Genomic DNA, 26,776 nt, shown 5'->3' with positions numbered 1-26,776 from the left:
GTATTTAATTGAGAAGAAGCCTTACTAATTGCATTCAGTGAAGCGAAATGCCCCCTGAATAAGACTATTTATTGGTTAACCAATTATCTGCAGAGCTATAAATCTGAATCATCTCATCCTAAGGAAATTTACAGATTTTTCTTTCATTCGTTTCAGTCTTTGGGTATCAGTTCAGCTTTATGCATAATGTACATACACGTATAAAATTGTATATCTCAAGGCATAAATAAAGTTAAGGCAATTTGAGTTATTTTAATTAATCAGACATATTAACTTTGGGGATTCTTTTATTTTTTAATGGTAACATTATGGAACTTTTCATGAAGAATTTATTAACAGCAGATGAGGGTCCAGCAGTTGGATTTCCTGATTAAGATAAAGAAAGGATATACAGACTCTCTGTTACTCTATGTCCTGGAGGTTTTTAAAGGTACCTGTTGTAGCCTCTGTTTGATAGAAATGAGACAAAGGTTTTACCTACAAAGAAGGGGTAGGAGCAAACCAAATTTTGTTTTTCATTCCTGTGGTGTCTTTGGTTTTTCTTTGACACTGATTTTAGCTTTGAGAGACAGGGCTTGGTGGTTGAGAAAGTTTGAGTTAAATGTTTCTCCTAAGTACTTTTGTCTTTCAGAATGTCCCACGGTATTGTCTTTGTGTGGTTTTCCCTTTGATTGTGAGTCCTTTGAGGGAAGACACCATGTCTTATTTACCATTGTGACTTCAGTACCCACAGTAGGGCTCACAAAGGAGCAGCTAAATACCTGTTGACTGAAGGTAGCCATTACATTATTTCCAGTATAAAATTATTTTGTATAATTCCATTTTGGAATTTGCTTCAGAGAATAAGTTTCTTCAGAATTTCCTCCGAGGTACTAAAAATCTACCCTTTCAGGCTAGATTTGATTTCTGGAGGTAGAGTAATTTGAAACTAGATCTGAGTGAACAAAGTAGTTGCTCCTGCTGACAATATCATTTTTAGTTTTGAATGAGGTATAGCAAAGTAGATTTGTGTGTTTGTTGGATATATGATGGACTCTGCAGACAGTCTCAAAAGAGGCATTCCAAAAATGTTTTGATCAGTGGTTGCATCATTGAAATTATAAAATAATCTCCCAGAGATTTGATTCATTCAATTGTATTGACTTTAATGTCACAATAGACTTACACTTGATTACTTACACTTGATTACTCCTATTCTGATGCCTTCTCTGCTTAAGTCTTTGAGCAAAGCTTCTAGACTTATTTCCTATTCTTCCTTCTAAAAGTTTCAGTGACTCTCATTAGCTACAGAATACATTCCAAATGCTTTAACTTGGCATTTAAAGTCACCCATTATTGGGCCTCAGCCTACATTTCCAAATTTATACCTACTTTTTTCCCTCTTCAAGAGCTGTTTTTTTCCAGTAGTGAGGAAAGTTCATCCAATCCATATCTTCATATATTAAATCCCCTTCACCTTAAAGCCCACTTTAAATGCTAGCCAGTTTGAATTCTCTTCTTTTGTTCCCTTCTTCTGTCTGTAAGTTTTATAGCCTTCGTAATTCCTACCTTGTTTTATGGTTTTTATATGTAGGTCTTATATGCCCTATCTGACTCTATACTATTTGAGCCCAGAGAACAGATCTCCTTGGGCTTTGACTCCTTCACGTCTCTCAGTACAGTGCTGTGCATATAGCAGAGCCTTAATAAATATTTATAGGGGTTATGTGCACATAGGAGCACACAAAATAACGATATGATGATGGTATCAAATGGTTTGGGCATTAACGACTATGGACTCTATGATATTGTCTCTTATTTGAGTGTTTGGAATTTGGAAATTTTTATTCATATAAAAATCTACTATGTGCATGTGATTAGTAATTCAGCGTTACAGAGTAAATTATTGTAGAACCATGAGTAATTGGCATACTCAGGAAACAGGGTGTTCTGAATAATTTAATTTTCTGGTTAACTTGGAGTTAGGCAAAGAATCTTTTTTGTTTCATTTCTTGTTGAAAAATTCTTTCTAAATATGCTACTTACTGATTTTAGGCAAAGAGCTTCATTAAATTTTTCTTTGATAAATGAGGATATTAGAATGCCTTTGGGTAATTATTACATACCTTAACTCTCATTTTACATTACCATATTTGTAAAAAAAAAGGGTTTCGAGTGTGGAATGTGTTTCTAAGGTTCTTTTCTTTTTACTATATTTAGCTTTGGATATTATTTTTGGCTGGGAACAAATACCTGAAATATATTTTTATAATCTTTATCATAGAAGGAGCCAGAATACATGTTTTTTTGTCTTAATGAATTCATTTTTCACTTTCAGTTGAATGTTTCCACAGTCTTTTGCTACACAATTATTGACAAAATTTTAGTTCCATCAGATATATTATAGTTATAACTATATTAGCACATAGATATTTGTATAACTTATATTTAGCATGTATAATAATTTTTATTGCTTAACCTTTGATGCAGTCTTTTCCCTCATAATGATTTCTGGTCTAAAAATTTTCCTGAATTACATGTAGTTTCAAATTTATAACATAACCGCTTTACTTCTCACATAATTCTTTTGTCTTTGTTACTTTTTCAGAAGTTTTCACAAATCACAATAATTTTTAGACAATACTAAAACAGTAATCATGAACACCAAAGATTTTGTGGTTCTTCCATGGGGAAAACCTGGAACTTCTGTAAAGCTAAAGTATAAGTAAGTGCATATATATTTATTACTTAAATAGAAAAAAATAGCTAAAGTTTCTGTATAACTTATTCTTTTCACATGATGCTGTTTAGAGTTGCAATAAAATTTTGTGAATTCTCATCTCCATTTTCTTCACATTGCTCTATTTTTATAAAAGTAGATTTGAAATATTATAGAGTGTTTTAAATATAAGGACTAAAAGTATTTATGCCACAAGAATCTGTGCAAATTGGGCTAATTGACTACTGAAGCAATATAACAGAAAGTTACAAATATTTTTGTAACATTTACTCTAAATTAGAAAAGAATCACCCTTGAAGAAACTGAAAGAAATTGAAATTTAGGGAGACTGTTATGGTGAGAGACCTTTAAACAGGGAATAGAAGTCACTAAGTACCCTGACACTTTGCATCAGTAAAGGACTTTATGTTGGATTCACCTTTCCCAGGAAGTGTACCTTCTGTTCTAGATTGCTTCGGAGATGCATTCAGCCTGAGTCAAGCAATTCTGGGTATCCTGGGAATTTCAGGACATGGTAGGGGGACCAGAAGGTTCAATATACTGTTTCCCTTTGAGATCATCTAGAGTGACTGGAAATGCTCAAGGCCTTCCTCTCAAATATTCTTCAGGCCCAGCCAGCATGGGTTGGGGGCAGACTGTCGATTTTTAATTTTAATTTCGGTGTTCCCTCATCCAGATCAATAGTCCTGTGATTACTCAGTGTCTTCAGAGCTTTCCTAATTCTCCCTTCACTTTGAGATACTGTGTATAGAAGCATTGTGTCAACTGGAAAATGTTACGTGGCATTATCATTATTAGGTTGGCTCGTGTTTGGTAGGGAGGGGAGCTATCCAGTGGCTAGTATTTCCAATTTTCCTTTTTTAATGCAAAAAGAGAAGAGGCCATGCGTTTTGGTGATATGTTTTGTCTGTGTGTATATGCCTGTAAACATTCATCCAACAGACATTTGCTCAGCACACGTACCCTGCACACCGTGTTGAAGAACGATGGCTACAAAAGAAGAAAGTCACGCTCTTTGCCCTCAGGTAGCTTGCGGAGGATGTGAATAAGTAAAATCACGTTTACAAAGTCGTGTGGAACATGGTGTGATATTAAAGCACAGGCAGCTATGAGAACATGGCCCAAACTGCTAGGGCAGGGATGAGGAGGTCTCCAAGCGTTGCCTGAAAGATGTAGTTAGTTGGGTAGTTACTGGGTGAAACTTGTTCAAAGGCACACAGACATACAGTCTGGGGACTTTCAGACGTATCCAGTTCGCTAAGATTTATAGAACAAAATTGGAGAGGATGGCAAGTCATGTAACTAATAAATTAACTTGTATTGCCACCCTAAGGAGTTTGGGGTTTATCTTGGAGATGAGGGGGAATCACTGTTCCCTGGCCTGCATGTCTCCCTGATCCACCCATGATCCACAACCCATAGAAACTAGGACGGGAACACCCAGTCTATGGTAATTGCTCTGGAGTTTCTTTTCTTGCCCTTTCCTTGTCCCAAGTCTTTTTTATTTGACGTCGCCTTGACAGTTGTCTTAACGTTGCCTGATATTTTGGTGTTCTCCAACTCTTCTCTACCTCTTTCCCAGCCCCCATGCCATTTCTGTGGGTTGTTTCTGCCTCTTGGATTTGTTTTGTTGACGTGGTCTCTGTAGGAGCAACTTTAGTTGCCCTTCTGGCTCTTTGTCTAAGGCTGTCTCCGTGAAGAATCTTTTGTCTTGTTCCAGACCCATGGAATCCCACCATCAACTTGACCACTTGGTCAGTAGGCCAGTTGCTTTTTTTCAGTCTCACCCCTTTCCTCTACCATAGTGGGGACCTCCAAAACATCAAAGGTTTTGTAAGCAAACAAGTGACAGTCACATTTGTGCTTTTGAACTCTTCCTTTGGAGGCCACATGGGAAGTGTTGTAGGCCACTAAGACTTTGGGCCGCTAATCCTGAACTGTGTCCCCAGCCCACCCCAGAGTGAACTAATTCAGGAAATGGCATCACTGGCCTCCTGGTTGCTCCTGGGATTATCTCAGGTTCCTTCCTTGTCCCTTCCCTACTTCTGGTCAGCATCCAAGTACCGTTCATTCTATTTTCTTATATTCTCAGATGTTCCCATTTTGCTCTGCACTGTCTCCATCCAGTCAGACCAGCACAGTCTGTCTGTTATTAGGATTACTGAAATAATCTCCTAACTGGCTGCTTTGCTCTCAGCCTCACACCCTCTGATTAATATTTCATTATACAGCCAGAGTGATCTTCCTAAAGTGCAAGTATGATCAATTCTCAATTCTCTTAAAACCTTTTAAAGATTCTTATTGCTCATAGAATACAAATCCAAATTGTTCACCATGGCCTACACAGCTCTTCATAATCTGGCCACTGTCCACCTCAGCAGTTCCATTTCTCGCACTCTCCTTGTCCTGCACTTAATGCCTGGGCACATGGAACTTCTAGTTCCTGGACCCACACATCACTCTTTTCTACTGGTGCCCACAGTTTTCTTTGTTCCTGAAACACTGCTCTCACCACCTCCCTGTGACTGGCTATGTCCTTTCATCCCTTGGGGCTCAGCTTAGTCTTTACTTCCTCTTGGAACTGTTCCTACAGCCCTAGGGGCTCGGTATGTGCCCTTTCTGTGTGCTCAGGTATCTCCCTGTACTTCTCCGGTGAAAGCACCATTATACTGTACTTCAATTACCTTCACGCGTGTCTGCGTTGCTTTCTATAATGGAAGCTCCATTGGGTCTCACATCCTATCACTTACAACAGTGCTTGTTTGTAGTAGGGGCTGAATCACTCCTCGTGGAGTAGATATAATGAAAATAATGCCTCTCTCTCACAATATCTTCGCCAGCCTCTCCGGACTGTGTCCCCTTGGGGACATGTCTTTGGCCCGCTCGCTCTTCGGTGATTGCTCACCCCCTCTGAATTGTTTTCCTCGCTTCTCTTCATCATTCTTATCTTGGTTCCTTGCCATAGCACACATACCCAAGCAGCCCACTCTACTTGATTATCATAAAACACTAATGAAATAATGAAGGAAGAGATTTAAACTCATGATAGAGAGTGAAAGCTAGAGAACTAGGTTGGTTTACTTCTATGAAAGAGAGTCTCAGTGACTAATGCTGACAAGGGACCAGAACTGTAAAATGAAGAAAATTGCTTGTGTCAAAAGCTTGATGAGCTTCAGATACTATTACCAAATCTCTTGTACAGGAATCTGTAAGGGACTCTGCTCTGTCCTCAGAAAGTTTTCTTCTTGTTACTTTCCTTCATGGGAAACAATAGGTGGTGCTTGGCTCCGTTCCCATTTATCCCTTGGATGGCTCCTGTTCAAAAACACTTAATAGGTTCTTTCTTCCTCATGGGCTCCAAGCAGGCCCTTCCTTCTCCCTCTCTCTCTCTCTCTGTTATACATACATGGCATAAAGGTAGAAATTTATGGAAGTTTTCCAAGATGATTAGTTTAGCAAAAATGTGTATTCTGCCCATATAGAATACTTATTTTAAACATTGTGATTCGAAGTATTAATACTTGAATCCTTTAAAGACAGTGTGAAAATTAGAAAATAACTTTTATTTTACTTTCTATTTGTGTGTCATGGATATTTGTACATATATATATATATAAGCCATAGCTCATGTGTAAAGTGAATTATGATTTGAAACCTCTAGCAATGTAATTAAACAAAAATGTAAGTTTTAAAGCGATACCTTGCTTCAGGAGAATATTAATTGAAGGCAAATGCTAATTTTAAAAACCACATTTCAAAGACTACAAAGGAAGGAGTTAAAATACTTTATCACATTTATTATTCATAATTTTAAATAAGGACAAACTATGATATAAACTTATTTTGCCTTTTTTTTCTTTGTGGGGGGTTTGTCTGTTTATTTACCCCAAATGAACATTCTACATTTAAATCTTATTCAGAAATGCTCAAGAACTGAGAATGGAGAAAGTACAGTTAGAGTTGGAGAACCAAGAGATGGAAAAGAAACTACAAGAGTTCCAATCAGCAAGAAGCAAAGAAAAGGAAGAAAGAGGGTGGGTGAGATTTTCAGAGGATTTTAGAGGAATAAACTGAATTCCTCATTATAAACTGAAGTCCTTATGTCAAGAACTATTTTGTGTATTATTGTTATTCCAATGACTGTCTGTCCTGAACGAATCATTTCTGGCCTTTCCTGATGAACAAGCAACATTAAATTTCCCCTCCTTTTTCTATCCGTGTCCCTTTCCTCTGACCCTTGTTTGGGTTTATATGTTCTTATTTCTGTTCTTACATTACCCTTCTGAACCATTATAGTCTGGAATGTTGAGGGCAGCAATGCAGAATTTGCCCTCTGCTACCCATAAAATTGCCATCAACAGGAGACTGCCATTTTATGTGTAGGACATTTTTATTTACTAAAAGACTTTTGAGGGCAGGGGTTTACATGCCCATAAATAAGAATCATTGAGACCCTCAGGTATGTTTGAAATGTTTTTAGCAAATGTGCTTTAGCTGAAATTTTATTAATGAGAACTCTCTAATATTATGCTTGCATATCTGTACTAATTTTACTGAAAATTTTGCTTTGTCGCAAAAATAATAAATAAATATAATTAAAATCAAGTAAACCTCATAGTTATATAATGAAAATTATCCCTTCTTCACTCTAGGCTGACTCCTAGCCCATTTGGTAGTACCACTTTTAACAATTAAAATGTTTCTTCCCACAAAGGTCTTATCTTGGTACAAGCCTATTCAATATGTAAGTGAATGTGTGTGTGTATGTGTGTATGTGTATTTGTATCTGACATGTCTTTCACATTTTTACAAATGAGGTCATCTATAAAAATCTGTGAGTGGATTCACATTCTACTTTTCTGCTTGATATAGCTTAGTGCTCTTGCCACATCCGTGCACAGTATTCTCATGCTTTTAATGACTGCATAGTATTTCTTTGTGTGGACATAATAGCTTTTATTTTTCAGATCTTTATTAATTTTTCAGTATTTTGAGATTGTGTATGCTGCCATGAATATGCTTCTACATATATTTTTGCTTACATATATAAGAGTATCTATGGGATAAATTTTAGGTCAAAGTTTATGACACTACATTTTGGTAGACTTTGGAGAACTTGTCTTTCAAGTAGGCTTCAAAAGTGTATAGCTTTCTCCTACAGAGAATGAGAGTGCATGTTTCACATGCTTTTGGTGGTACTAAATACTACCAGACTCTTTGTATTTTAAATTTGCTTTTGTTTAGTATTCAAAATTATGATTATCAAATATCTATGAAGTACCTTATGAACTACTAAAGAAAATTCAAAGGTTTATTATAGTTTTAGTAGTATTTATCTTTAGAGACTAATTCTGTGAAAAAATATTCATGAGCCATACATATACCCTTTCTAATAACCATAGTATTTGTTTAATCAAAGTCATCTCAGTGTGGTACATCCCAGGTGACAAAGTTTATTCTGAATCTTGCAGCTCTTATTCTAATGATCCATGCCAGTTCTCTTTTTTTATTGTTGTTGTTTGGTTTTTCTCTTTCTTAATTTTTTTAAACCTTCATTGCTTTGGACTTAGTTTGGGCTTCTCAGTGTATCATGATTACATCTGTGAATTAGAGTTTCTGAAATCAGCCCCCAAGAGTAAGTTTTCATTAGTTGATGAACCTTTTCCAGATGTTTTAAAAAATGTTCTAAAGGTTGACTGGGTTTTCAGAATACTTAAATGCTTTTCTAAGTTTACATAGATAGTAAATGTCATAGCCAGAATGAGAACCTGCCACTCACTGGTCAGGAAGATGGAAGTCCAGTTTTCCAGTCTTGGTTTCATTATTTATTATTTCTGTGACCTTGGGCAAGTTTTTCTCTCATTATTGTTTAAAATGGAAATTGGCCTCCCTGCTCTGTTGACTTCAGAAGATGTTGTGAGGCTCAAATAAAAGTGCTTTGAAAACTGTAAAGTGAAACAGTTTGCCTTCTTTGCAATCTCTCTTACCTTTCACTGTGGGAGCTAGTTTCAAGACTTAATAAGGAATTCATCACTAACTAGATCTGCTGAATTTTGGGGGCGGGGGGGGGGAGGTTGTCTTACGTCCTTTTTCTCTTTACATTTGTAAAACTTTAGCTTTTAAAACCACATGACAATCTGTAAAATTTCCTATAAATCAGTAAAGCTATCTTTAGTCATTGTAAATGTCTAAAAAATGAAATTCTTCATCTGTGTTTGGACATTTAACTTTTATTCAATTCTTCTCGAAAGTTCCAAATATAGTAGAGCTATATTTTAGAATCACTGAGGATATTGTGGCATTATTGATATTTCATTTTCATTTTGTGGTGGTCTGTTACATGTTAACAACTAAATTTCCATTTCCTGTAACAGGGAAAATATATTTATTTTCATTAAAAGGAGAAATGTATTCAGTAATTACATTTTGTCTTCTGTTCATATATATTGAAGGTCAAGTGGGTATCGTTGGAAATCTGGACAAGTGGGCAGATTGGGTAATCAATCATACATGATGTCACAAAATAAAGGAAATGTTATTAAGGTAAGAAAATACCATTTGATTCTTAGGCAGTTTGCTAAGAAAATAGAAATTATTTTTTCAGATCTTGCATTCCCTTCCATATTTAAGAACCTGCTATTCTTGTTTTAACAACTTTGCATATTACTGGATTTCGATTACATTTTATGCAACTTTCACTGTTCAGATGTGTTTTTGTTTTTCATCTGAAAGTTGATTTTTAAAAATTCCCCTTCAATTGAATTTTTCTAAACTGAATTTTTCCATTCAGTTCAGTTCTGTTTTTAAGTGTATGAAATATAACTATATAGTTCCATATTAAGGTGAAAGTGAAGTTACTTGGTATAACAAAGGACAGACTTTTTCTGCCTTTTTATTATATCACATTTATTTAATGTGTTTATGTTCTGCTTAAATAATAATTATTCATACACTGTTGATTCCATGTGTGAAGATACCCAAGGGAAAAATGCTTTAAAATTTCCCAGCTAAAGAATTGCTTTATCGTTACTGTGTATTGTAAAATATAACATTACATTATATTTAAAGTTAAAAGCAAATGAGTGTCCTTATGTAAAGAAAACTGTTTTGCTTCTGGGTTCTTTAGTACAGGATCCGTGACTCTGTAAGTTTTAACTTATATAGCTTTTTCTTTTTTATATACCTACCATTAAAATTTCATTGGGTCAGTTGGCACCTGCAGACATCTTACTTGGCACTTCTAACCTTTTTGGCTTAGAGAAGGCATTTTATTCTTAGTGTCATTCTCTTACTGAGTTACGTTTCTTTAATTTTTCTATTAAAAAGTTTTATAACCCATTTTGCATTTTTCATTATTTTTTTGAGACAGTGTTTCATACTTCAGATGTTGTTGTAAATATAATATGTTCAAAGTGCTGACTCTTTGTGATTATTGATTTCTTCATTCAATAGCATTTATTGAGTGCTTTCTTTTTCTTGTAGTGAATTATCCTTGTTCTCAAGGATATCCTTACTCAATGTAAAAGATGGTACACATATGAAAATATTTATAGGAAAAGTCACTATGTAATTTTTGCCATTTAGTGTATGAATCATTTATGCTTGGGAAATAATAGTTTAGCTCTACATATATTTGAGAGTGTACTAGATATATTTGTAAGGAAAAGGGATGAAGAAGTCATAATGCCAGTTCCCATAAACCTCATAATTGAGTAGGAGTATGAAAGTATGGGGGTCGGGGAGTTACAGAAGGTGGGAGTAGAAGGTAAGATTGAGCAGAAGGGTAGGAGGCCTGAATACCAGACTCAGGAGTGTTGACTTTTTCATTGGGTGAATGGAATTCCCTGACAGCTTTGGAGCAGAAGAGTAGCAAGTTTAAGGTAATGATGTATGATGCTTGATCTTGTTACTATCCGGTGCATTTGGAGTTTATAAGTAGAGTTTAGAGCAAATGATATTCAGACACTTTTGATCATGTTCCACATCAATAAAGAATATATTTTGAAAATGGACTTTCTATCCATGAATTTTTTATTACTTATAATTATAATTTATTTATGTACATATTAATTTACTAATATGTCATGTGCATTGTAAAACAAACTATGGAAATTAATCAAGGGTGATAAAAACAGGAAGAGATGTTTCTTTTCTTCTCTTTGATCTTTTCCTGAGCTCCCTCAGGCATGTGTGGATGCTACTTTGGGGGCCACTGGTACAGAAGCAGAGGGACTATTTATAAGACTGTTAAAAGGTCAGATGAGAAGAATCTGAATTAGAATGTAGCAGGAGAAATATAAAGGAAACAAGGACCCAAAACACAGTGAAAAAGAAAAAGAGGAAGTCAAATATATAACCGATGTTGCAGGATGAATTGCCTAGGGGACAGAATAAAGGAGCTGGAAAAAAAGTTCCGGTGTTTAGATTTAGAGCTAGGCAGTTGTATTCCTCCTTCTTTCCCTCCCTTCCTCCCTCCCTCTCTTTCTTTTCCCAGCTTTACTGAGGTCTAATTGGCAAATAAAATTGTGAGATATTTGAAGTGTACAGCATGATGATTTGATATACATATACGTACATTATGAATGGATTCCCTCTCCGTCGAGTTAATTAACATATCTATATTTACCTTATATTTTTTACAAAAACATTTAGGTTCTACTCTCTTAGCAAATTTCAAAGATTTTAGAGTTTTGTTTGCATTCTCATGTGTTAGTTGAAGCTGAGAGGGTAAATGTGCTGCTCCCTAAGAATTTATAAAAAGGATAAGACAGGTGTAAAGGATAAAGGGCAGGTATGAAGGATAAAGCTGAGAGAATATGGAGGCAAAGAGAGCTTGAATATTTACTCACTATCTGTTTTATACCAGTCAGCAGTGCTTTTCCTGTTTTATCTCGTTAAGTGCTGGTATCACTCTTGAGAGGCAGTTATTTTTTCCAGTTCCACAAATGAAGTAATTTAACATCAAAAAAGTTAAATAACTTGCTCATGTCAAGGGTCAGGGCCAAGATTTGGAATGCAGGCTTTCAGGCTAGTTCTACGATAATTTGCTAGCTCTTCAGTAAAGCGAGCCTGAGAAGAGAAAGAATGAGAGAAATAGAGTCAAAGTAATATAATTTAATAGGAGAGGAAAGTAAAGAAGGACATTTTTAGAAAAAATGGAGACGTCAACCCTGATCGATGTATTTGTAAGGAAAAAAGTTGACTTTAGTTTTGCGCCAGTGTTTCTCAACAGGGGGCAGTTTTGTCCCACAGGAGACATTTGGCAATGTCTGGACACATTTTTAGTTATCACCACTGAGAGGAATTTTTTCGGCTAATGGTGTGTAGTGGCTACAAGCCAGAGGTGCTGCTGAACATTCTTCAATGCACTGGGCAGTCCCAACAGCAAAGAATTATTTGGCCCAAAATGTCAGTGGTACCAAGGTCAAGAAAGCCTGTGCTAGACTGTATAGATTAAGATCCTGACTCATCTCATTAGCTTTGTGATTTTAGACAAATGATGTAACCTTTCTTGTGCTACTTGTTACCATATTTGTAAATATGCATAACAATACTTGCTGACTACTTCACAGAGTTCTGAGCAATGTGTGAGGTAATATGTGTGAAACCAATTGTAGCATTAGCTGAAAATAACATTAAAATGTGTATTTATGGAGAATGAGAATTTTTAAAAACAATAAGTTTGATTTGATGGTTGGATTGTTATCAGATGTAAAAATAGAGTTCAAGTAGTTGAAAAAGAAAGGCGGGTGGCAGTGAGTAAAGGCTAAAGTTTCAGTGAACATGAGAACAGAGGGTGACCTCTCAAGGCTTTAATAGGATCAAGGGAGACTTTATATATACAAATACTATATATATATAAATACTATATATATGTATATATATATACACATATATATATGTATTTAGAATTAGGGGAAAGATGTGAGCCAGTTTGTAGCTGAGGGATAGATTCACTAGTGGAGGAAAGATGAAAGATTCAAATGAGAGAGGTGCTAGTTGCTGGGGGCTTTGAAGAAGTGGCTCCTGGAGGAGGGCTTGACCGAGGGAAGGAGGGCACATTTTCTCTGAGACAGGAAATATAGAAAACAGGTAGAAGTAAAGGTACATCTTTAGAGGTTGCTTTTGACAGGCAGTGAGGCAGGAGGCTGTGGAAAAATCTTAATAGGAAGACCTCAACATTCTTAGTAAATTTGAAGGCAGGATCGTCTGTTTGGATCAAGGAAGGGAAATGGGGTGAATTTGGGAAGATGTGGAGTAGCCACTGTGGGAGTCATGTTTGAGGTTTAGTAGCAAAGGAACGAATGGACTGCTGAAGAGCCATAAGAGCCCACTGGGCTTATTCAGCATGGATTTGTAGGGGACCCAGTTGCTATTATTTCATCATCATGGTAGGTAGACATGGGAGGTCTAAGAGGAAGGAGGTAAGGAGATTGTGGTTAGCACTGAGAAACTCTGAGTTTGGGATTTTGAAGGTGTGGCCATTCAGTTTGCTGCTTAGGGCCAAGGTTTGGTCATAATGGTCAGGTGGCTGAAGAGGCACTTAGATGTTCACAGTAGTCAGCATGTCGGAGGGTTTTCAGCATCAGGATGTCAGGCGAACACAAACAGTGAAGTCTCCATGATCATCACCCAGAGATGTGATGGAGAACTGAGGTTCAGGTGGAAGAGGATCCTGGGTATTGATAAAGGCAGTAAGTGATAGTGGACACCTTCGGTAGAGGCAGCTTTGCTGAATGATGAGAGGGGAACAATATTCTGGAAGCCGACATTAAGGAGCAAACAGGGAGAGCATTTTCCTTCTCTCCTGGTGAGTGAAAGGGAGTAGAAACGGAACTAGTTCCTCTGGAGAGTTCCGTGGAGAAAGTTGTGTGTGAGGAAAGATGGGTCCAGTTACTGTGAACTTTTGGGAGAGATATTCTAAGGAAAGGTTTAAGGCATAAGATAGTTAAAGGACTATCTAACGGGGCTTCATGGAAGGGAAGGGCAGCCTGGATGGAAGGACAAGTAGTGGAGCATGGCAAAGGTTAAATAGCTAATTGGATGAAGAATGAGGATATTTGAAAAGGTGGCTAGTGAAAGGCGCGTGGGCCCCGCACGGCAGATTAGGACATTAGCGGCAGGTCGGAGGCATTTGTGAATGCCGGTGGGGGGGTGCCTATGAAGGCAGCATAGTTTGACCCCGATGGCTCAGATGATGTGTCTGTGTGGTCGAGACACTGAGCTGCCCTGGCCCCGGATGAGACCCCTCAGCATCTCTTGGTGGAGGCATAAGTGGGCTAATAAGGTATAGGCTTCAGTGTATTGAATTTCTGGTGTTTTATATATACACATATATGCATATCCATGTAGCCATATATCTATATATCTATATAGCTGTATGGTGTTTGCCTGTGTGTGTTTGTGTGTGTATTCCTGGTCCAACCCTATTCCACCCTCATCTCTTTGCCCACCAGATAAAAATCAGACTTAGGAGGAAATTCTATTTGCCTAAAAATAGTAAGCTAGCAGTTTGTTAATTGAAATATCTGTATGCAGTTTGATTCATTTGAAGTAAATATGGCTATATTCATAGGGCAGAAAAATATCATTCACAGTAACAAGAACAAAGTATAATGTGTCCCTAGGAACGGGTTCATTTTGCTTTGGTGTACCCATTCTGCCTAGGCAGCCTATAGCCACATAGTTCATGTTGCAATTCAGATGTATCATTAAGGTAATCATATTGGATAATTTGCTTATGAAAAATGGGATTAAATTATCTGTAACTTGTAGAACACTGCCACTTTAAAAATAAAACTGTGGTTCACATAAAAGTTGATTATTTCAATTCTATTTTCTTGTCTGCTGTGTTTGGTACATAGCATCTGAGCAGCTCCTTAAAGAATGTGAACAAACATGCCCTTTTAAAAGCAAAACCACTAGATTCACTGAGAATAATTAGGCCTAAATTTTCAAAGATGACTGCAGTTGGTACAGTCATAGACATAGAGGCAGCCATTGTTCTCATATTCTCATGTACAAATTGGGCAATTGAGCATGCAAACTGCAAATTGAGAATGAGGCATGAATTGACAGTGTGTGTGTAAGTGTGCGCCGTGCTCCGTGAACGTCTGTGTACTTCAGATGTTGGTTTTATTAAGACCAAGGCAAGTATGTGCAATTGGTGAATATGTTTCATTTCCTAAAATCTTAAAATCCAAGGATTTTAAATGATTATTTGAAATACCTAGCCATAATTCTTACTTACTCAATTTTTTTTGGACTACAACTTGGGAAAGTCAGGGATCATAAGTAATATATTTGAAGGTTATGTCTATGACGCTTAAACATGTGGTTCTCTAAATTGGGCAAATAAAGGTAATAATATTAGCTTCTACAGTTATTTGAGCAGAGTAGCTCAGTCAGAATTCAGTTGAGATTCAGTCTACACAAATATTAGACTTTGTGTGTTTTAGAAAGATCAGAGATAGAAAAGACTTACTAAGCCTTTACAATATTTGAATGCTAGTGCTTTCCTAAAATCATTTCATGGTGATATGTAATTTTTGCTTAAAGATAATTTGTAACATGCATTTTTAAAAAAACTGGTTTGTATGTATTTCCAAGATATATTTTCTTATTTTCTTTTATGAATTTTCTCTTGATTTAATTAAAATTCCTATATATGCATAAAAGATGATCTCCTGTTATATTACTCTTTCAAAATGTTTGTTTTGTTCAAGATGCACCAAAATGTTATGGCTTTATAATATTTTTATTAGTAACTTAAACTTTATTTGCGTTTGTATACCTGACAGACTATCTATTTTATTAATACAGCTTTCTGCTGGGAAAGTGAAATTAAAATTACTGAAGGAGCAGCTTCGAGGTAAACAGTTTACCATATTATTAGATGCTGAAGCTATAATTTCTTTTCTTTTACATTGAATTACAAGAAAATTTAAGTGCCAGAACTGATAACTCTTCATATTTAATTTTCAAAATACATTTTATCTGTATTTTGGGGAAGGGTGCTTAATTTATATGAAAAAATAAACTTAGGATATGATTATAATAATTTATTTTTGAGAAGTGAGGACTTTCATAGCACTGTTCTTTAAACTTTAGGAAGAAAATTTTAGCAATATAAAATTATAGGTTGAAATTTTACTCTGGGAAATTAAAAGGATATTAAAAATTGTTTATATTTTAATGTTATTTGAAAATAGCAAAAACCAAAAATAAAATTTGAATTTACTGTAATTCTAAAAGAAATAAGATTTTTTAAAATAGAGGATAAACACATTTAATTTGGATAGTTAAGATAATTTGATAGAACAAATTATAGAAATATATATAACATTTATTATAGAAGTTGTTCTATGTGGGCTTCAGTTTGGTCCCAAGATGGGGCAGAATACTATGGGAATTCTACCCAATACACAGTTTTTAACATTCTGTAATTTTACTTGCCTAGTTCAATTGAGATTTCAGCAGAGTGGATATGGATGGATACGTGTGGCCCTGTGGTCACAGGGAGTGGGAGGGGGACTGTGGGCTTCCTAGTCCACTGGGAAGATTAGGCACCATTCTTATTGGGCAACTAATATTTAAATACTGTTTGAGAATTTAGAAATGTGCATAATTTCCTTTATCAGTCAGAAAACTGAACGTCATATTTTAATGTGATTAGTCTGACTTTTTTGTTTGTTTCAGAACCAGTGAAACAACCATTTAATTATAAAATGGCAAATTCTTCTGAACATGAAAAACCCAAGATAAAAGGGAAGGTTTGTGGGCAGTGCGAGAGCAAAGCCGCTCTGCTAGTACGTACACTGGAATAAGATTGAACTTTCACATGGGCTCATACACTGGTCCCGACTTAATCTGCTTTGGTAGCCATGTCTCTTCCTTCCTGACCATTACTAAGGGTGACGTATGCAGGCTGCTGGGAAAGGCCAATGCTACGCGATGCACTGAATCTCATCCTCTTGTTCCTGTTTAAGGACATCATGTAACTCTTGTCCTCTCTCCCTTAGGTCGTGCCTATCAGCACACAAACATGCTGCAGTATTTCCCAAACCAAAACATACAACAGGAATTCTTCTTTGATCCCACGTCTTCCCCTGTACTCCTTTTAGTAACACTTCTAAAGAGTTGTCTATACTTGCTGCCATTGTATTATCTCCTCCCAGTCTCTCTCTTTTTTTTAAATTGAGGTATAATTTACTTACTGTGAAATGGACAGATCTTAAATGTATACACCCCGACCAAGATAATACTCATAGAATACCCCAGAAGGTCCCCTTGTGCCTTTTCCAATTAACTCCCCCTACAAAGCCAACTACTTTTCTGATTTTTAGCAGCATACATTTAGTGGTGCTAAACCTATTCTTGAAATTTATATAAATGGAATGATATGGTATATTTTTTCTGTGTAAGGCTTTGTTGTTTTTCTGTATTCTTGACCCCTTAACGTTGGAGTGCCACAGGGCTTAGTCCTCAGGCCTCTTCTCTAGTTTATTTGCACTTGCTCTTTAGGTAGTTTCATCTACTCTCTTGGCTTTACAGACCGTCTCTATTTCGATGGTTTCAAAATTTACATTGATAACTCATACCTCTCCCCTGAACTTTCAACTCAGACTGCCTAATCAATACTTTTCCTTGGATGTTTAACAAAAATCACCAATTTAACATGTTCAGAATTCAACTTAATATCTCCCCAGCAAATTTTCTCCCTGCAAGGTCTCCTCGTGTCAATAAAGATCAACTCAAACGCTACCTGTCCTGAGAGCTCTTTATAAAAGAGCAAAGCTGAGTTATACGCTCTAGTTTTGTGAAGCTGCCTCATTCATCTACATAACATTTATCACCCTTTAGTGTATGTTTATTTGTTTATTATCCACTCACCTACAATGTAAATTTCATGAGCGTAGGGATTTAGTTTTGTTCACTGCTCTGTGCTCACTACCTTGAATTATGTCTGCAATTTAAGAGGTACTCAACAAATATTTGTTGAATGAGTCATTTCTTTAAAACGTTTCTGTTATTGAAAACATCATTACCATTGAAGCTAACTGAAAGGAAGATGTCCAATATCTTTTGCAATTAAAATATTACACATACTTAGGAAACAGGTTTTCCCCCAAAGAATTTAATGATTATAACCAATATTTGTGGATCATTATAACTAATATTTATTATAATTTCAGAGAACCTAGCTATAATCACTTCTGGTTTAAGGTTGTATTCCTAACCTTATTTCATGGCAGTTTTAACTGAGCTCAGAGAGTTAGAATGTTTTAAGTCTAATAAAGAGCTAATAACATTAAATGTAAAGCCCTGGCTCTTGGTATAAAGTTCTTACTTTCACATCATACTATTTTTCTCCTTACTTCATATAATGGTGGACAATAATTTGAGGAATTTTAACAAGTTATACCCATCCAGAAATGTTTAGAAAATATAACCAAATGCTAATAGTCCTGAAGTTTGAAGTATGAAAGCTAAAAGGGACTTACTGGCAGAATTGAATTATTGGAGTCCACTGTTCATGATCTGAAGAAGTATTTGCATAGGAGCTATGAGTCAATATTTCTCATGAATCCTCTTTTATGTTGAGCACTCTTTAAAGGCCATGGAATCTGAACAATATGGCATATGTAGATAAGACTTGAGCTGGAAATAAAGTATCTGTTTTTCCAGAGAGAAGGGAAAGCAAGCAAAGGGCCTCCCAGACAGTATAAATGGCATGTGCCTTGGCTGGAAAGCAGATGAGAGTGACCAAGTGTGCAGTGATTACAAAACTGATTTCCCTGAAAACTGTTATAAATAGAAGCCAGGGTTTAGGCCCTAACCATTGTTAAAGAATTTCACTAAGATTTTATGAAAGGATGTTCTTTGATTTGACATGAAAATAACATCCCATGGTACTTGTTAAAGCACAAAAATAAATTATTTAAAAATTCAAACTCAGCAGATGTAATGAACTCTGTCTTGTCGAACTCTGAGGTTGTCTTGTGTTCTTAGCTTCCATCATTCTGGGTGGTCGTGCCCACTGGACAATGAGTCAACCTTTCTATGTCTTATGACAGGAACTTCATTAGGGCAAATTGTATAGGGATGGGAGCTAGGGATTAAAAACTTGCGTTTTGGGGGTTTGACTCTCAGCTTTACCTGTTGTTAGCTACGTGACCTTCAGCAAATGACATAATTCTTTTATATTTCTGTTTTCTCATTTGTAAAATGGGATAAAACGGATAACAGTAGTTTAGACCTCAGAGTTATTGAGGATAATAGTTAATGCATGTGATGTATTTAGCATCGTGCTGAGCACATTGAGAAGAGATAATAAATTGTATGCCATTTGTTGTTGGCACATTTTATGTATGTTGCATTCATATATATTTGTGGTAAAAATAAACCCCCAAATGTGCAGACTTCTTATTTTTAAAAGAAATTGCAGTGGCTGTAGGCTGTTTCTATATGGCAAAAGTGAAATGGATAGTTAAAAATTACATATTAATTTGGCAAATGTGGATTATTTAATTAAACTCAAATGGATTCTGAAGGCTTCGTATAACTGATCTAGCCTTTATCAAATTAAAACGATATTTGCTAAAACTGCACTTGGGTATTCCATTGTCAAAGAAGCATCTGTGGTGGAATGGTGTCCTTATCTACATTTTTAGTGTGTTCCCGCCAGTTATACAAACTGCCTAAAAAGATTTTCCAGTTGGTGGTCATTTTAACCCAATTTAAATCCAAATATGCTTGTATAACAAAATATATAAGCTTACTCTGGGACTCCAGCTTTGATCTTCCAGTACAACATCCATTTGGCTACTTTCGTTAAAAGTCTGTTGTTAGCACGTATTTGGCTTAGAATTATATGCTGAAACTGACTCTCTGTCCTCTATATTACATTGAAAAATGGTGTCAAATGTTTATGAGAAATTCATTAAAATATTAGCTGATATGTTGTAGAATACATTTTGAAGTTTACATTAATACAATAATATTTTCGTACATGTATGTGAAATTATAGCTTTTAATTTTGCACTTAAAATTATGTATTTAGATAATGTTAGTATCATCATTTCTCTAAGAGACTATAACTCTTGAAACAAGAGTTGAAAGGCTAGGACTATTTCCCGTACTAAGGATAGTATTTATTTTTCTTCCACTAAAATTATAGTTCTGTGTAGCTATAATCACATTTGAAAAATACACTTGGATTTTGACAAATACCAGACTGTGCAATCATTTGACATATTGGTTTTATTTTATTGCAGATTTTATCAAGGTTTTCCAATAAACGATTAGTACTGCAATTAATGGCCAATGATTAATTATTAGTAATGTGGGTCACGGGTAAGAGCTTAAGCTCTGAGCCAGACTCTGGGGTTGAAATCCTGGCTCCGTTAGCTGTACGACTGGACAGATTCTCCACCATTATGTTCCTTGGTTGCCTCATCTTCACAATAGAGGTACAATGGTTGTGCCAACCTTATGGGGTTGTTGTGAGGATTCAATGAGATGGGACATATGAAGCCCTTAGAACAATGAGTAAGTGCTCCCTGAATGTTGTGGATATTCTTATTGTTATTTGACCCTTTATTTTAGTTACATAAAATTTCTTACTCTTTTAACCTTTTTTAAATAGCGTAATCATTTCCTATTTAGTAAACATGGCTACAGTATTGTAGGTAACTGCATCGTCATACGGGAGCTTGCAGTACAATTTTTAAAAATTGATGGACTCCTATTGAGTTTTCTTTTCTTTTTTTTATTGAAGTATAGTTCAGTTACAATGTTGTGTTAGTTTCAGGTGTACAGCAAAGTGAGATATATATATATATATATGTTATATATAAATGTATTCTTTTTCAGATTCTTTTCTCTTATAGGTTATTAAAAATATTGATTATAGTTCTCTGTGCTATACAGTACGTCCTTGTTGGTTACCTATTTTATATATACAGTAGTATATATACTCCCAGACTCCTAATTTATGCCCTCCTTCCCCTAAGTTTAGCCTACTTTGCTTCATCCTGTACACTCTGGTGCCTTCTTACTCACTGTGTGGTCTGCACCCAGCACCTGTGTGGGCATCCCCTGGGAGCTTGTTAGAATGCAGGATCTCAGGTCCCATTCCAGACTTCCCAAACCAGCGTGTGCACTGTGACAAAATCCCAGGAGACTCACATGCACGGTACAGTTTAAGACGTGTCACTGAATTGCACGTCAGGCCGCCACTGACCCTTACGAGGCCGAAGAACCCGGTCTCTCTGTCTCCCCAGGCTGCCCCAGCTGCTTTGTGCTCAGCATACCTTGATATGAGGGCAGAGGAAGGAGGCGGAGAAGGGTGGTGGGCACCCTAAATGAAGAGGAAATAAAAGAGAGCTAAAGCGGCTGTGAGCTCCTTGGCACAGACTTTCTGACATTCTCTCCCCAAGCCTCATGCTTTCTTATTTGTGCTACCGGTTGTTCTCAACCTAGGCCAAACTCAAGCAAATGACGGCGATTAGCCATTTGCACTATTTTTTAACCGTACTGTAAATGGTGTTGGAGTGGCTGTACATCTGCCCAGTAGTAATTACCCTTGCACTAAAAATTCCATTTTCTTTTCTCACTTTCACTCTTGCTCAGCACCCTCATAGGTAGAGGTATTATCACATGTTCCAACTTACCTACAAATTGAAAAAATTACATTTTAAGACCATAGAGAATTTGCAAGACAGATATGCACTTGTCCGTAATCATTTCGCTGGTCGTAAAGATTGCAGACACGCTGATGCAGACCCATCTGCTTTTTTTCTTAGACTGTTTTCCTTTGAGGAATCTTCTAAGGCTTTTAAAACCACATTTTGAGAATCGCCAGTGAAGTAGTGCCCTTCAAAGAAGCCTCTGGGGATTTTTGGAGACAACTAGTATATGCATCCTTTGAAATCAATTGTGTCATGTAAATCCATACGGAAAGAGAAAAGAACTCATAATGAAATAGTTTTGACCCAGAAATATAGCTGTTAATTTTTACCAGGTTAAGAAGTTTGATCTGAGGTGGCTGGATTTTTTTAATGATTTATTTAGGAATTCTACATACATACATACACAACACATATATCTAAAACCTGCCAACAGCTATTATATTTATTTTGCTATGAGAGTCATTAGAGTTTACACATTCATTTTTCTCAGAGTTACATTTTAACTGGGACAAATGTCCCATTCCTTCTCAACACGTGTTGAGAAGTTCCTTGGGCTTCTGAATTCTCTTGACATCTAGGTGTGTAATTGGAGAAATAAAGATGAGAGCAATGAGTTCTTTATGCAAATATTTTCTCAAAGTCATATTTTATAAGACTATGATTTTTCAATATCTTTTAAGGTATGTCTTGAATGTGGAGAAGATTATTGTTCAGGATGCTTTGCTAAAGTTCACCAGAAGGGGGCACTGAGACTCCATAGAACAACTCTTTTGCAGGTATGACTTTTTAAAATGCGTTACTTGTAGTATATTTATAAAATGTTTCAACACAAAGACATGTAAAACATGTTTAATTATCTAGAATTTAGATGATTTGCATTAATTTCTAAAATTCTATTATGTACGGTCTTTACATATAACTTAAAATTATTTTACTGAACGCTAATTTGAATTTTACTTCGCTGTTTAAACTGTGCTTTAATATAGCTCCTGAAACACTTAGCTTGATTAGAGGTTTTACATTATGCATTCTATCTGTGAACTTGACATTTAAAAATCAGACAATATTTTTATCTATCGTGGTTTCAAATGAACACACGATTTGCTTTAAGTATTATTTCTATCTAGTTTATAAATAGAAATCTCTTGTTTTCTTCTCATGTTTATTTTTTAGAAAATTGTCTTTTATTTGTCCTCCCCCATTATTTTTTAAATAAACTTATCTCTCAGGTTTCGACTTTTCCTCCTACATATCACAAGTTTTATTTATCCTCACATAGTCATTGTTTTTTGAAATGCCTAAACTCAAACCCTGTCAGATGGCTTTAAGATTCTAATACTTAAACAATAAATATGGCAAAATACTGATATAACATTATACCAGTTACATTAGATGATGCATTTGTTTGTCATAGATTTCATTCATTGCACAGGGTCAGTGCTAGGCAGTGATCCTACATAGATAAATAACATTAGAATCCTGCTCTTAAGGGCCTGGAAATAAAAGTGAGAACTGAGGACCTTGTGTAATGGGTTAAAGAATTTAATATTATTTTGTAAATTTTAATATTACCTGTATTTAGAAAGATCACTGGCAGACTTCAATCCTTACATGTTGCTTCAACATTTATAAATATTGATAGCTCTCACAGATGGTGGTGACCCAAGTCATGCTAACCACAAAGCATAAAATTGCCCTTAACTTTTACCAGTATTTACTAAAGTCAGTTACTTTTGAGTGGCTATTCAGTGTTTAGAGGCTTCTGGCAGAAGTGACGGAGGGAAAACAAAAAGAAATCCACCAAGTACTTCGCTGCCTCAGAAATTATCATGAGACTGAATGGTCACAAGAAATGAAAACTAATGTATATAAAAATGAGTGTAATTGTTAATATATGAAATAATATAGGATTTAAAGGCACTCCACTGTAAGGGTAAGACGGGTAATTACCTCACTGTGAATTCATGTTACAATTTTCCGTTCAGTGATTTATTCAGCACGTTTTCTGAATCACCGCCCAGTGAGTGTAGGCACTGTGCTAGCCGGTGTGGAGGATGCAGAGAAGAATGAGATGTGGCTCCTTCCCTTGACTTCAGTCTTTGACCTTCAAGGTTTATCTAAGTTCTCTCCCTTCCTTCCCCTCTCCCTTCCAGACCTCTGTCCCTTTCTGTCTCTCTGTCTCTGTCTCTCTGTCACACACACACACACACACACACACACACACACACACACACACATTAAATTTCAAAAGACAGCCACACTTTGCTGTGAGATGGTCTATGGTAAGCTGGAGGCAGATATGACATGGGTCAAATCATGCTTACTAAAAGTAACGTGACGTAGCATATGTATACTAAACATTGAGTGTTTTTCTATTCCATTTTAATGTCATTAAATGGATATATTCTATATCTTAACACGGGAGAACATGATTTTTGTAAATGATATTCTCATAAAATTCTCGATATAGAATTGATGTGAAAGTGAGAGAATTAGTATTTCCTGAGTATAAACTTCATCTCATCCCAGCATCAGATTTTCTAGTTTCGGTTGTGGGGAGGAAAGGTTGGTAAGCCAGAAATCGTAGAATGGTATTTAAGTTTCTAGTGAATCTCAAATTGTAGAAAAAACAGTCATCTCTAGAAATTAGCGTAAATGAATTTTGTAATACATATACAAATCAAAGAGCATAGCAAGTAGTAACGAATCCTTGAGAGTTTTTTTTTTTTTTCAAATACAGGGATTCTCTTATGTATATATCTTATGTATATATTTTAAAGTTAAATAACAATAAATAGCTATGTGTCTTTTGTAATTCATGTTAGTCCTCTGGGTTGCCCTCTAGTCTGTGGAGACCAAAGTTGCTCCTTTGTGCTATCTTGAGGATGGTCCTGGGAAGTTCATTTCCTGCTGGGGAAGTCAAATTTGTGCAGCTGACCCTTAGGAAACAGCAAACAGAGACCACCTGTATTGGGAGCTAAACATACATGGTTGTTACTCTCTTTGTATATAACATCATTTTATGTACCCAGATTGCTAAGTAATGAAATACTTTGAAGGAAATATCTTTTTTCAGGTAATTCACGTAAATTTGACCATTTATTTTATTCAACAGAAGTTTTAAAATTAAAAAAAAAAGTTTTTTTTAAAGGAAGCTATTTTAGAATGTATAGCCTACTCCCTCCCAGCTTAGCACAGTGGACAGTGGACAGGCTCACTGTATGGTGACTCCGGCCCGTTGTGTTGACCGGTAGCTGTTATAACAGTTAATAGGAGATCTCAGCCAGCTTATGTAATATGTCTCACTGCACATTCATCCGAAGAGTTTTGCTCTTCCGGTTGGTACTTTATTTTGCTCCTCTATCATGGTCTTACCCATTCTCTGCCATCACTTCTTGACTTTAATCAATCGTCCCATTAGCTATCTGCTGTTTTCTTACTATTTCTGTATACTGTTTAGCCCTTTGATTTTTTTTTTCAGTCATCTGTCATCTAGCTTTTTTTTTTTTCTCTTTGTTTCCATCATTCTTCCCTGTGCGTTAAGGTAAGGTTTTTGATACTGTTGTGTCTTGGCCTGATGGCCATTGTTCAGCAGTGAGTGGATACCTCTTTCTGTTTAGCCTTCATTAACCAGCCATAGCATTTTTAGTTTTCCACCATTTTGGTAACTGTCAAAGTCATTTTTATTTTTTGTACACCTGTAACTTATATAATATTGTACATCAACTGTATCTCAATTTAAAAAAAAATACACAAATTGTGGAGACAAAAAGAAAAAAGTCATGAGATTTTTTTTGTTGACTGTTGAATTCATACCTAATCTGAGAAGTTAGAGCAGACATCTTATATCTGAATATTAAGCATTACTGTATAAAAAGCAGACATTCTAAGCTAATGGTTGCTATACTTTATATTATTTAACCTGTGTTGGTGTTTCTGGTTATTATGAAGAATAACCTATTTTAAGTGTTGTAAATCATTTCAGCCCCCAGCCCACAGACCAGTGAGTCTTTACAAAGTTTACAGTCTGCAGGGACCATGTTGTCCTGGCACATCTTGCTTCACTGAAGAGATAAATCCCTGAAAAATTGGAGGCAAACTATGACCATTTCCATGTTGACGAACATAATTTCAAAGGGTCTTTCTTTTGATTTACGACTGATTTATACTTGGAAGTGATTTCAGCTCAAGTTTTTTTGTTTGTTTGTTTGCTTGTTTGTTTTTAACCTGCTCTAGCCTCTGCGAAATAGTTAATTATCTGCAAAATAATGTGTAAATGCATGAGGGAAATTACTAAGGATGAAAATTCTACTTCTATATTTAGAAAGATTTTCAACACTAAGGGTCAAAACAAAAGATTTTTTCGCTGGGTAAGCCTCACATTAGTGAAAAATAAGGCCTTAATATATGAGGAATTCCTATTTCCTTTTAACAACAAACGACCAAACAGAAAAGACAGGTTAATCAGAGAGAAGGGAAAATAGGGGGAAAAACAAACAAAAGGCATTCCGTTGTGAAGTGTGACACGCACAAAGGGAGGCTGGATTAAGCAAATCATTAACAGATACTGGTATATATATTTTCTTAATTGAAATGGAGATTTTCTTGACTGGAAAGGAGAGACCTTGGGAGAGGGAGTGGTTAGTAATGAGAGAAGAGATGATGAGCTGAAATTTCCATGTTTTCTACTATGAGGCATTTATATGCAGCTGCTTCACTTTTTATCTACAAAGGAGGGTACGACTATATAAATATGGATTGTAAGTGAGAATTTTGTTTGCTTGAACATACCTACAGGAAAATAATTATCAGGGAGAACCTCAGTTATCATCAGAATACTACTTATGCTTTCTGACTTCATGGTAGATTTTTCTCTTTCATTTGACAATGACCAGGATCAGCTTGTAGGCTGACGCTATCATTATTCTATTAATGCTCAGGATAATACAGTATTTTTAGGCCATAGCTAGCCATTTGGATAAAAGCATGGTTACTCACTGGGATGATCTTAACGTACCCGTTTTAAATGCTATGTACACACATATGGTAGATGCTATGTGGTGCCACCCAGATCCTCCTCTTTAGAACTGACACTCACTTCCCTGGCTGCCTGGAGTGCTGCCTGCATTTGGATCATAGTTGAGGCTCTCCCCCAGAATTGTGTCTGCCCAAAGAGAACTGCCACCTCTAAGCCTACACTCCATCCCTGCAGGCAGCCCATTCTCTGGTCCGATATCTGGTCTATGTTACGGTACAAATTCCCAGCAACCCCTTCCCTCAATTGAGGACAACTCTGGTGGGCCATCACAGCTCTTCCCCTCCTCCCTTGGATTGGTGATTGCAACAAATTCAGCTCTCCTTTTCG

General features: G+C 36.1%; 1 protein-coding gene across 2 annotated transcripts in view; it reads left to right on the top strand.

The window, feature by feature from the left end:
• Nucleotides 1-2,636: 2,636 nt before the first annotated feature.
• Nucleotides 2,637-26,776, top strand: part of ZBBX (zinc finger B-box domain containing) — a 97,658-nt gene continuing 73,518 nt past the window's right edge. For both annotated transcript variants that reach the window (XM_057739319.1, XM_057739318.1), the window contains exons 1-6: nt 2,637-2,704; nt 6,640-6,753; nt 9,172-9,262; nt 15,542-15,590; nt 16,418-16,527; nt 22,092-22,187. In XM_057739319.1, coding sequence (XP_057595302.1) covers nt 2,637-2,704; nt 6,640-6,753; nt 9,172-9,262; nt 15,542-15,590; nt 16,418-16,527; nt 22,092-22,187 — 528 coding nt within the window. The remainder of the gene's footprint in view (nt 2,705-6,639; nt 6,754-9,171; nt 9,263-15,541; nt 15,591-16,417; nt 16,528-22,091; nt 22,188-26,776) is intronic.

Source organism: Hippopotamus amphibius, chromosome 6 (genome assembly GCF_030028045.1).
Source record: "Hippopotamus amphibius kiboko isolate mHipAmp2 chromosome 6, mHipAmp2.hap2, whole genome shotgun sequence".
NCBI classification, from domain to species: domain Eukaryota; kingdom Metazoa; phylum Chordata; class Mammalia; order Artiodactyla; family Hippopotamidae; genus Hippopotamus; species Hippopotamus amphibius.
The sequence above is the reverse complement of the archived record's forward strand: the minus strand, read 5'-3'. Positions and strand labels throughout refer to the sequence as shown.